This window comes from Agelaius tricolor, unplaced genomic scaffold (assembly GCF_023055355.1).
Source record: "Agelaius tricolor isolate 1412-34295 unplaced genomic scaffold, bAgeTri1.0.p SCAF_1, whole genome shotgun sequence".
Taxonomy (NCBI): Eukaryota; Metazoa; Chordata; class Aves; order Passeriformes; family Icteridae; genus Agelaius; species Agelaius tricolor.
In genome coordinates, this window is record NW_027269261.1 from 36,936,710 (window position 1) to 36,949,480 (window position 12,771).

Below are 12,771 nucleotides of genomic sequence, written 5' to 3' on the forward strand. Positions count from 1 at the left end.
TCTGGAATGCTGGTACATCCAGCCCAGAGTAGTACAGACCACACCAGACAGACCATACTGATGCATAATGACATTTCTGAAGAGAGAACATGTGTACATAAAAAACATCTTATGCTGACCATCATCTTTAAGTCTTGTGATTTGTTACTATTATTACCAAGTAAGAAGACCAACAATGCTCCCAACTTGAGAGAGCTTTGTTGCTATAAACACTCCTATATGGTCTGAAAGGCCATGACAGAAATTATATAGAGAAAAAAGAAGTCTGTCCCCCTGGCATGGTATTGAGACCAAATAGCTATATACACTCATGATACTGTTCAATTTAACCAACACCTCAGCAATATCAACAACAGTAAGTGGTGCTGAACTGCACAAAACCTGAGGGACATTATATACACTGATACATCAACTCTCACCTGCATGCACCATCAAAGCCAGTGTATGAGATGTGGTAACAAATGACACCAAATGATCCTTTAATAAATATCTGGGACCAGCTGTCTGCCCAGTGCCCTCTTCTCTTAGTGGGAAAATCATTAGCACACAAACTTGAAGACTTTACCTTGTTGGAGGAAGATGTTTTCTCTACAACTTTTGCATTTTCTGACTTGCTGTTCTTTTCCGAGGAATCTTTAGTTTCCACAGATGGTTTCCGGGGTTTTTCAAATATGTTAATCCCCAGGATTTGTGCTACTTTGTCAAGCTCAGACTGCTTCTTGTCAGCTGCATCAGATTCTTTATGCAGCTCTGCAATTTCCTTCATAATATTCTCTTGTAGTCTGTTCACCTCAACCAACAAGGGGTCTTTGTGTCCGTCCTTCTCACGACGTTTTTTCCTCAACATCTCGCCTGAGCCAATCAAGGAAGCAGAAGAGTCAGAAATGCAAGAGGAAAACTGACTTTAGATCTGTACAATAATTCCAGCAACAAGTAAAATACTAATACAAAATATTAAGGCTAAATCTTCACTATAAAGTTGTAAAGATGGAATTGACTCTCAGGTACAGCATCACTAAATCTGCATGATGTGCATCCATAAGGATTATCATAATACACACCCTAAGAGAGGCACCATAATTCTCCCGAGTATAAATTTAGCACCACTACTTCCCTGTGTGCCAAACAAGCAAAAGTTAAATTGCCTGTTCTAACCTGAAAGTATCATTTTCCAAAGATGAGAGAATTAAGTATTTACTTGGACCAAACAAGTTTTAAAGACACAAAAAATTAGCTCTCTTGAGAGAGGACTTTTCCATCTCCAGATAAGATTCATGAAAAATTGAAAGGCACAATAACATCTTCAGTCACTATTTCTCACTTCTTCTAAAGAAGCACTAAAATGCATAAAGTACAATTCCTTTAGCTTATCAAGGCAAGAAGATGCAAGAGCAACTGTCTGCTCAAATTTTGATGTAATTGATCTTAATATAGTAACTAGGTCACTCCTTTTTCATGAGTTGTGCATTGCCAGGAGCATGAAAATACATTATGGACAATTCTTATTTTGGTTCTCCTTCTCCTGTTAGATACCAAGACTTGTGACACATCCCAGTGGGGGAGAAAAAAGAAGCAGGGGCTGGGAGGGTGGTAATGCACTTTACCTTGTTGTTTACGAAGCCTGTCCAATTCAGTCTTGAGATAGTAAAGCTTCTTCTGCCGTGCTTCTCGATCAGTCTTCAGTTTTTCTCTCTCTTCTATCACCTAAATAAATTGGAAGGTGTCTGGATTTTCTTCTCTTCCCAAGTTAAACAGTCTTGCAAGAATAACAGGAAGACCTCAGCTTTCCAGACACAGAACACTGCTCAGTATTCCCAAAATGTTCTTGAGTATTTTAACACAATAAATACACCTCTCCCTCTGTATCTGTAAGTAACTGTATTGTGTGGTCATGCTTAAACCCAGTTTGTAGGCAATTTTTTTTCTTTTGGGCAGTGTTTTCCTCCAAATTGCTCTGTTTGTTGCAACACTTCCCAAGGCCCTTAGGCTCAGCTGACTATCATCTACAGGGCTAATCGAGATCAAAGACAAATGGCTGTTCAAAACTCATGCAGAATCTCTACAGCTGGCATGTTCCATCAGCCTACACAGCCCTTCACCTTGCCTCCTGCTTTGACTCTGGCTCCTTTTAGCTGTTAGTTAGGTTTTGCTTCAATCTGACACAAAACATCAGGATGAAATTTGTTTCTTGTTCAATATGGTAAAAACTGTGGCATGAGGAGCTCACAAATCCTTTTTTCACTGGTTTTCATTGATTCTCATAGAAGGAAACAAAGCAATATGCTAAAATGAAACCTGAAAAGTTCTTTCAGTTTCTTTTCCAGCTTCATTCTTCAAGAAACAAATCCCTTTTTTTTTACCTTCACAAGGCTCTTAAAGCTTACTACAGACTCCTCCCTTAACAAACAAGTCACCTTGATCTTGACTTCCCTAGACAATCACTTCTACCACAGCAATGTCAATGTTGGCAGGATCCCCGAATCCTTCCTGAAGTAGTTCTACCAACACAGTTAAGCTACATCTTAAACAACATAAGAAGTGTTTTTTTATTATTATTTTGGCTTTGTATGCTATTTTTTATCATCAAAGCACCATTCTTTCCTTCTGAGTTTTCTGCAGTATGGGGGCATCAAGTGGAACATGCAAATTTTTATACTCCAAACCATCCCAACAAAAAAACCAGTGGACTAAGCCCTAGACAAAGATTTCTGTAGTGCAGATAAAGCCTTAGAAGTTCTACCAAGATGCACAGATGAGCTACCAAGGTATGTCAGGGCAGGAGAAAAGCACACACCATAAGCCAAGAGAGCTCTTCCAAAAGTACTAAATTACATTAAGAACAAAATTTCAGCTGTGTTAGCTGAAGAAATTATTATTCCTGCAAGAAGTGGAAGCTCACTTATTTGCTGATTTAGCACTTCATACAAGTGAAGAAAAGGCTCTTATAATAAAAGATGATATTGCAGCCTCAATACCTAAAGGGGGCTTGAAAGAAAAATCGGTAGATATTTTACCAAGGTCTGTAGTCACAGGAAAAGTGGCAACAGTTTCAAACTAAAATAGGGTAGATTTAAACTGGATATAAAGGAAGCATTTCTTTTCAATGTGGATGGTGAGACATGGAAACAGGTTGCCCATAGAGACTGTGGACTCTCCAGCCCTGAAGTCTTCAAGGCCAGGTTGGATGGGGCTCTGAGCAATCTGGTCTTGTGGAATGTGTCCCTGTCTGTGGCAGTGGGGTTGGAACGAGATGATTTTTAATTGTCCTCTCATACCCAAATAATTCTATGCTCTTATTTTAACAACAACGACCAAATGGACACCAGTCTGAAAACTGAAACAACTTTTAGGAATCATCCAGTTCTTTGACAGTTGTGTAACTACAGTTTCCTATTTTAAAATACATTCTTCCCCACTACTTTCTAATTATTGTACAAACCAAGATAATTAGAAGAGGAAAACACTAATACATATGACCCAAACTGGAGTCATACTTGGAGTCAGAGCCTCCAAGTAGTTTCCCCTAAATTCTTCTAGTTTTGTGATTTTTGTAAGAGAATTAATATAAATGTAGAGGGAAGATTGTATGTGATGGTGAATGATGATACCCTTTAGTATGTATTAAAGAATGCCTAATACAGATATAACTGTGGTATTTTGTACAATGTAGCATGTCCAGATGGAGCCTCCTGTGTTTCAGTGGCCTCTTGTTCTGCCACTGAACACCAGTAAAAAAAGCCATTTCATTTTCTTTACACTGTCCCTTCAGATTTTTACATATCCCCAGATATCTTCAGGTATTTCAATATCTAAATCTCAGCAAAATAAAGCCAAACTGTGGCCAGCATGTGTTTTCTCTAAGATTTTGGCTTGTTCAAAGAAATTAAACTTTGTATTTGATTCCATCTGTTCTGTCATAGCCAATGGCATGCAACTTTGGGAGATTTAAAAATGCATTTTTTACAGGAGTCATTGAATATTACAGACAAATGCTTAGGGATATTTCACGGGAGTAAACTAGGTCGAACTATTTTTAAACTGAAGCAACTCCAAAAAAAAAAGTGCACCTTTAGAGAAAAAGCTTCTACCCCACCAATCATGCAATCCAACACAATCTGAAGTATCAGAATTCCTAACATACCTTCTGCTTTTGAGCTGCCCGATTTTTTTCATCCGACATCCTTTCTGTGGTATTTTTCAGAGAGTGTGACGACAGACGAAGGGGTGCTTTGGAATGAGAAGGAGTGGTAGGGACTTGAACAAGCACAGAACCATCTCTTTTTACGTCAGGGACATCCTTTCCCAGAGAGACTGTCTCAATCACCCGGAGATTGGGACGCGTGGGGTTCGCTGACATGGCCATAGTAAGAAGACCGTGAGCTTCTGGTAGCGTAGGATTAGGCTGCTGGGCAGGGGGGTACATAGGCCAGCCAGGGGCTGCATATGCCATATAGTGCCCATATGCATCATATCCTGGAGGAGCCATTGTGGGAGGGGGATAGTTTTGGGAAATTTGAGCAGCAGTGTAGTGGGAATAGTTGGGAATTTGGTATTGGGAAACAGAAGTAGGTGTAGGTGGCAAACTAGCAGGAGTTGGTGGAATTGAAGGAATGAGAGAGACAGAAGGAAGAGGCTGTTCTGGTGTGTGTGGAGGTATCTCCTGTCCCACTGGGTTGCTCTTAGCATAGTCTGATTTGTGAAGAGAGGACGCATCTTTGGGCTGTGGGAAGGAGCCCGGAGGTGACGCTGAACGCTGCTGGCCTGACTCAGGAGAACGAGTGTCACTGCGGCTGCGGCGCAGCTCCCAGGCGTCCAGCCTGCGAGCCTCCGAGGAGCGGCGATCCGGAGAACGAGACGCCAGCTTTTTGCCATGAAGGCGCTCCTGGGTACGGACAGCCAGTTTGCCAATTTCAGCAACACCAATGTCAAGTCCAATGGTTTTGAGCAAGTCGTGGATCTTTGCGTACTCTGCGTTTGGCTCTTCTAAAGGATCCATCTTGACAGCTGGAGCAGGAGAAGGAGGTGGGCTCATTTTCTGTATTATTATCTCATTGCCACAACTCACTGGGGGCTTCTCTATGGGGAGAGATTCAATTTTGGTCTCTTCATCCTCATCACCATAAAGAAATTTCTCTTCGTCCTCAATGTCAGGAAAGCTACGCCTCCTCTTCTCCTGAGCACTGACAGAATCAGCCATCATGCCCAGAATTCGGGAGAAACCACTGCCATCCTGACTGGCCCTCTCATGAGGCAGCAGGAAGTCAGTATGGCGATCGGTGGGCTCTGACTTGGGTTCTACTTTTTCTTTGTGACTTAAGAAGCTTCCAAACTTCTCTTCAAATATCAAAGTGTCTTTGGGAGGCCCAGAGAGTGGGTTCCACTCACACAAACCTTCATGCAACTCCTTGTCTGAAGCCTCCACAAGAGAGCCTTGGTTAAACCGTTTGAGAAAGTTTTCCACTTCAGAAGCAAAAGGAGCTACGTCGTTGCTCTGGGGCAAAGAAGACTGACTAGAAAGAAGAGGAAGATCCTTGCTGGGGGCTGGACTGCTTGAAAAGCCCTCGGGCTGAAAGAGAGAAGATACTATTTACTTCTAAGGCACTATGCACCTCACAGAACAAAGGAACATGTTCATTTCTCCTTCAGTTCACAGCTGAATAAAAGTGTTAGAAGAGACAATATGCAGTTGAAAGAGAACACAGAAGATTACAAACCAAGTTGCCCGATGATTCTGGAATGCCCTGTCCAACAATGAATGCTTATCTCAGAGAACACACAAAATCACAACTATATTTCAAACTTTTTGCAAGCATAAGAACTGAAAATGAAAAACTGAAACCCTGTTACATCATTTTGGATATGCTTTGAGTTTAGTCATAGTCACATAGGATTTCAATACCTTAAGTCAGATAAAAACTACCGCATTGAGGTTATTCTCAGTCACTTCTTCAGATATTCATAATTAATGCCATATTAAAGAGCATTTCCAGTAATAGGTATGGAATGGGATGCTCAGTATCTGAGCACTCCTGAGATAAGTATGTCACTATCAAACCAACACTGATCAGTAAAACAGGCAAATCAAAGTGATGCGTTAAAACACAAAAAGTCAGTTTATCACAGTAGTCACAGACATTTATCTGTGCATTGTTCTAATTTGGAGAATCAAATTTGGTATAGGTTTGGTACAAATTAAGTCCCAAACCTATAGTTCCAAACCTGATCCCAGCCTATAGTTCAAATGGAAAAAAATTAAGAAATTTAAAAGTTTTCAAACAGAGGTACTGAAGAAGCATTAGGCAGTTCTCTAAGTCTATAAAGAGACAAGAAAGAGACACTGCTACAGGGGAAGAGCTTCAATCAATATCCTGACTGCCTGTGGTACTATGAGACTATGAGACCCAGTTTTTCTTTGAAAGCTAGCCCAGATCTCTGCATCATGGGTTGAATTTCCACAGAGACATTTTATTCTGTCTCAGACTATATATATATATGGGGGTGTGTGTGTGTATATATATATATATATATTTATATAGGGGTGTATATATATATATGATTCCTGATTAAATGCCATAACCATTTAAAGCTTCTAAAGCACTTCAAACTTTTACAGCCCTGCAGAAAGATACCTGTCCTCTTAAGGAAAGGGAAACAAAGATTTGGCTTTCGTATTTTGGAAAGCAAACTAACATTCTGTCTCATGAAGTAACTGTTTTGGAAAGTAGAAGCACATAGACAGACATAAAGAGACCAAACCTGAACAGCAGACTCTACTTCCATCTCTACTCGTTTCTTCAAGATAGATTTTTTGGGCATGGGTGGGATTTCTTCAGGCCTGTATGTATAGCGAGGCTCAGAAGTCTGTAGTGTGTTAGTCAAGCCAGGGATGGTGTAGCCAGTGCCTGAAACATCATGATTCAAGTTCCTGCTGCGCTCTTCCTCTTCTCTTTTCCTCCTTGCACGGTCAAGCTCTCGGAATTCTTCATTCAGGTATGACGGGCTCAGGCTTCTACTCCGGCTGCGGCTTCGCCTGCGGTAGTTCCGCGTTCCTGATGAGAAGCCCTGATGCTCTGCGCTCACACCATGCATCTTCTCATCCTTTTCATACCGTGGGCGCTTTATTTCTCGGCCCCTCTCCTCTGCCCTCAGTGGGTAGGGGGATCTCCTCAGTTTGTCACCATCTCTGTCAGATGCGCGAGGCAGCTCCTCCCGGCGGCCGTAGTGCGGGCTGTAATCTGAGCGGTGCAGGAAAACATCTCGGCTGCGGTAGTCCTCATTGTGCCTCGGGATGAAGGGACTCAAAGGCTGATCTTCATGGGCTGGGTATCTCTCAAGGCTGCGAGGACACGTGAGGCCTCTAGTGAATATTGGACCATCAGCCACATCATCCCTGTGTGAGAGAAACACAGAACAGAAGTATTTGAATCAGGTTAAATAAAGTCTTACTCCTACTCAAGGGTAAGAAATTTCCAAACCAGTTTCAAAATAACATCTCTCTTACTAAACAGAACCAACATTTTATGTACTTAAAATGCAGGGTAGAGAGGGAGAATTCTTTTTAATGGTACTGTACATCCCTCCTAGGACGTTACCTGCAAATGCAGTGACATGAACAATTCAACTCATACTGAGGAATTAGAGCCTTGAAAAATTGATAGGATGGATTAGTTTCTGTGAATGTGAGAGACTACACATTTTAAAAAACCCTTACTATCATATTTCAGACCACAATCCCCTTCCTCGCCTCTCCCAGTCAGATGCCAAGGTCAGATTTCCTATGAATTATTCAAGGTATAATTCAGTTTCACACTGGCAAATGCAACCAGATCCTTTTTTTATCTTCAGCTGTGGACAAGGACCACAAATTCTACCAACATTTACTTTTGCAACAGATATGCAGACAGCACTGTCACTAATCACATGAACCCCATAACTAAAAAGAAGCACAGTTTCTGGTATCCATAAACCAAGGAGATTAAGTGTAATGGTACCATTCTTCTGTGCCAGCCTCTCTGCATTATTACAGTGGATGGTGCAACTGTCACAACATCAGAATAACCAGCTTCTTCTCTTGGAATATCTACTTTTGGACCAACTCCTACAGACACCTACAATTAGGGATACTGTTTTGGCTAAGGCCTTTTCCTTGATGCCTAAAAACTTTTCTGCAACTTCTCTTCAGATAAGGCAGAAACAAACCAAACCACTTTAAAAGCTATAATCTGCTGGTTTTACTTATTGATATTTCAAAATCTAGCAAGATCGTCCAAGAAAGAAAATGTGCTCCCTAAGTGACATCAATGAGACAGAAGACTCTTTCCTGAGTGAATCAATTTGAGATAAACTATGGATAATGGCCTGAATCCACAAAAATCACCTCCTCCTACTCCAAAAGGTCCCTCCATAGATTTGAGAAGGGACAAAATCAAGTCATGCCAGAAGACATTGTCAAAAAAATCTGCAAATAAATTACAGCCCCAGTTTTTCACAACAGACTAAAGAATAGCAGAGATGCACAGACAAGGTCTTTTTCCTGGGTATTTTCATAGTTTACACATGCATATTTAAGAACAAAATCAACACAAAACTTCACTTTACCTTGCATCATTGCAAAGCATTTATTAGGTACTTTATCAGTCCAACACATCTTATAAAACAAATCTGGCATGCACCTGTACCCATTGTATTACATGGTATCTTTCCAGTTTTCAGCAAACTACACATATCCACCTCCTCCAAAAGCACAAAAACATCTACAAATAGCTAAATTAAATTTCATAAATAAATGTTGGTTTCACCACCTACATAAAGGTATGTCTATTTCCAGTGGCACGTTTTCTGAGAGCCTGCTAAACCTGTACAAGCTGCATGAACGCACTTGATGGAGTAACAGATGTTTCACCATATACCTTCAGCTGATTTTTGTGCAAATAAAATTATTTAGATGCATGTCTGACAGCTGTTGCCTACAATTCAAACTGACTGCAGTGACAAAGCACAGGAATTTTTAATCATACTTTGGAAAGAAAGGAACAGCAAATGTACTGTATTTAAAACTAGCAAGACATTCCAAATACACTTTGAACAGCTAAAATGCAAATTTAAAACCTGAAAATTAAATACAGCTGTGGGAAAAATTATTTCTTTCCTTACAGAAATCTTTGAAACATGTTTTCTGTGCATACAGTCCAATAGAGTTACATCCCTCTTAACTGGTTTGCATGCTTTCAGCCAGTGATGTTCACTACTAGCTACTGCATCCTCGAGAGAGGATACAAGGTGGTACCACTGTGACCATCCCAATTCCTTCACCAACAAAGAATCCATGAATCACTGGAATTTGCAGTTTCAGAGATGGAAAACAGACCACAGGCTACACATACATGCTGCCTCAGAGACCTACAACTAGTGTAAGGTAATTTACTTTGTGGTGTATTTATTCACATACACAGAAATAGAAATAAATAGTGGTATTCTGCTGTCAGCAATCCACAGGACTCCACTTTAATACACAGTCTTTGAATAGGGAGTCAGATGAGCTGTTCATGTTCCAGCCAACTGTTACTCTTGATATCATGCCAAAAAAACGCTATTTCAGAACACAGCCTAATGCAGACCAAGTCTCTGCAGTGATTTGGTCTATCTTTTGTATTAACCTCAGATGAAAGAATTGGTGGGATGCTCTCTAGAGCTTGTGCCAGCACAGATAGTAGTAGAATGTCTTAAAAATACTGAGAGCTGTACAGATGGAAGATGGGGAGAGAGAAAAAGATTTATTTTTCACTTTGACAGATTGAGGTTCTGGAAGACAAAAAAAACACTTATTGGTCCAAGCAGGAAGCTGAAGCTGCTTAGGTGACCTTGACCTCACAGTCCAGCAGCATTCAGTGTGCCTATTTAGACGTGTGCAGGAGACCAGCTTCCCTAGAAACATGGGGCAAGCTCTTACAGATGTTTTAGGACAGACCTGCATGGGAACAAACACCCTTAGAAAGTCTCCTCAGACATCCTGAACATACACTGCTGCAGGAGACTCTAAAAGCCTCCCTGATTTCTCTCCTTTGGTATTTTATTTCCTTTATAGACTAATGAATCTCTCTACCATCCCAAGGCCCTGTAAATTACAGAGAATAATGTGTCAAAGCGATTGCTTGAAATATCAAAGTAGAGTAGTTAGCAAAAATAGCTGAGAATAATTAAATTCAGAATTATTTGCTCCAATTACGTCAAAATACTTTAGGAAACACTTTTTTCTTTTGTCTTTTTTATTTTTAATTAGAGTAAGAATGTACCACATACAAAATAAAAATGTGATAGAAGCAGTAACAGACCATTTTACAGCCCCGTGATAGACAAAGTCAGTGTCCCAGTACCAGGGCAGCCTCTCAGGGAAGGGAAAAAATACATGATGAAAAATACCTGATAAACAATGTTCTTAATCAAAACCCAAGTGTCTTTTGAAAACAAATAAAATGGCTAGCAGTGAAGAAACTTAGAATTCAGAAGCAGTACCTAGACAATTTAGGAAAAGCTAACAGGTGACTTGGTTGTCACATACTTTAAGCTTCTGGACAACGGGCAACACTCAGAAAAGCGCAGCCAGCACAGATTAGACAAAAAAAACCAAATGTAACAACATGAAGTTCTTGCATACTTACACTACAAATACAAGGAAGTCATTTAATGATTAAATTCTACATGGTCTCACTTTATCTTCTTCTCATTCTAACTCATCTGTCACTTTTAAACCTTCTCTGGAGCCTATTCTTACCATTCTGTTTCGCATCTATGGGTTCTGTAATAGAGAAGTCAACTTTTGTGATTTCTCACTCTTACATTAAATAAACTGCACTATACCTGATGTTATTTCTAACCATGCATCAGCACCACAGAAGAGGTTAAATCTAAAATCTCACCTGAGAACATGAAGCAATGGGATAAATACTACCATCCACTGCCCCTCAAATGTACCTAATTTGCCAGAGAAGTGCCAGTTCCCAACATATCACTTCCTTTTCCTTCCAACCACTGTACTCTCCCTGAGCATACATACTCATTTCATTTACAAGATTGCAGACTGCACAGGGGATTTACAAATCAAACACTGATGCCAGGAGAACTGAGGTAAAGGCATAAAAGTGACAGTACCAAAACCCAAACTCTCACTTGGTTTTCTACACCTGCTGAAACTTAACTTTATACCTGAGAAAGACAGGAAATTCATTTCTTCTGCTCACTTCCCTCTCTCTCATTTTTTTTTAACAGTTGATGATATTTGCATCAAAAATGGAAGTGGTAATGGTTTTTGCTGTGCTGGATGCTTATCCCTGACCTGAAAGTGCAACTGTATGCTCCAGGGCACAAGCTATGCCATCTTTAATTTTGCAATTCAAAACAAAGAGAATTATTTGCACAGTTTTCTGATTTTCTTTCCCCAGATTATACCGGTTCTCCTACTGAAGGCAAAGAGCTCCTAACTCTATTTCTAATATTTACACTTCACTCTTCACAGCAGTGAAGTATTTTAACACAAAAGAATTCTCTCCATTAACTGTTTCTCTCCAATTTCAGTCAAGGGATCCTAAGAATTCTAACACTTCCTTTATAATGTATGAGACTGTCTGACTATGTTCTCTTCTGCAAGGTTTTTAAAGTCAAAATAATAATCTCCTTCAAGCTGCTTTAGAGTTTTCTTCTAGACTAGTCTCAAAAAACAGGAAAGTAGACAATTAAATGGGGAAGTTGAAGCTTTACACCATCTTTATACTAAACAACCTTCCTTTCAGTAAGGACTAGGTAGGTTCATAAGAAACAGAAGGTGGCTGAAGCAGTGAAATGTCAAATGAAGTGTCTCCATGTGACATCCACCCTTAAGGGGAAGGAAGCACTGGAGGGATTGACACCACATACCCTTCTGCAATATATCATGTGCATGCTTAGTTTATATGGGATTTAGAAGCAGCTGACAAAATTGAAGAACTATCTGTTTAGAGTTACACAGGCAGAGACTTTTGTTCAGGAATTCTCTGTACCACAACTTGCAAGAGGCTGGGGAAATATTCCTGGGAAGCACCACTACATGCTTACCCTCATTCCCTAGGCATTCAGTGGGCTAATGAGATGTTTGATCTCATCCAACAGAGCCATTCCCACGCAGTTTCACCCAGGTGAATCCCCACGAGCAGAGGAGCATACCTGTCACTCAGGTTATCAATTGGTGAGCCCAGTCTATCAGGCAGCCTCCTTCGCTCCGGCGTGCCAATGCAATAGCGGTCATTACCAACAGTAATCCGCAAACTGTGCTCCAGGGAAGACTCAGAGCGGAGACTCGGAGAGCGCCTCTGTAAATTGAAGAGAGAGTGCAAGCCCATCAATCAGGGGATTTTAATCTCAGCCACAGAAAGGAAAGTGATTCTGCTCTGCTTAATAAATTCGACCTGGGGAGATGGCTCAATTAAAAAAATCAGACTAGAAGAACAACTGTTCCAAATACTTCAATTCCATTTAGTTACTAAATAAAGGGGAGGGTGTTGACTGCATTTAACTTCTCATCCCAGGTGCTAACAACATGCTCCATATTGAAATTACCTAAAAATTTTCAACTCAAAAATACATTTCATAAATCCCCATTTTGGAAGATGTAAAACCAAAGAGAAAGTTACAAAGTTCCAAATTTACTGCTGTTCTCCTTTCTTTGTAGAGAAGAAGCAGCTAAATAAATATTGCATAAAAAACAGTGCCAGGAATTTCTGAATAAAGTGTCTGCATTTC

General features: G+C 40.3%; 1 protein-coding gene across 5 annotated transcripts in view; it reads right to left on the minus strand.

The window, feature by feature from the left end:
- The window catches only part of ZNF318 (zinc finger protein 318), a 32,326-nt gene that overhangs the window by 14,498 nt on the left and 5,057 nt on the right, over positions 1-12,771 (minus strand). For all 5 annotated transcript variants that reach the window (XR_011679648.1, XR_011679650.1, XR_011679649.1 and 2 more), the window contains exons 2-6: positions 12,196-12,341; positions 6,757-7,390; positions 4,142-5,566; positions 1,605-1,704; positions 566-852 (exon numbers count right to left, since the gene is read on the minus strand). Coding sequence is in view for 1 of the 5 variants with exons in the window: in XM_071430023.1 (XP_071286124.1) it covers positions 566-852; positions 1,605-1,704; positions 4,142-5,566; positions 6,757-7,390; positions 12,196-12,341 (2,592 nt within the window). In the remaining 4 variants the exon portion in view is untranslated. The remainder of the gene's footprint in view (positions 1-565; positions 853-1,604; positions 1,705-4,141; positions 5,567-6,756; positions 7,391-12,195; positions 12,342-12,771) is intronic.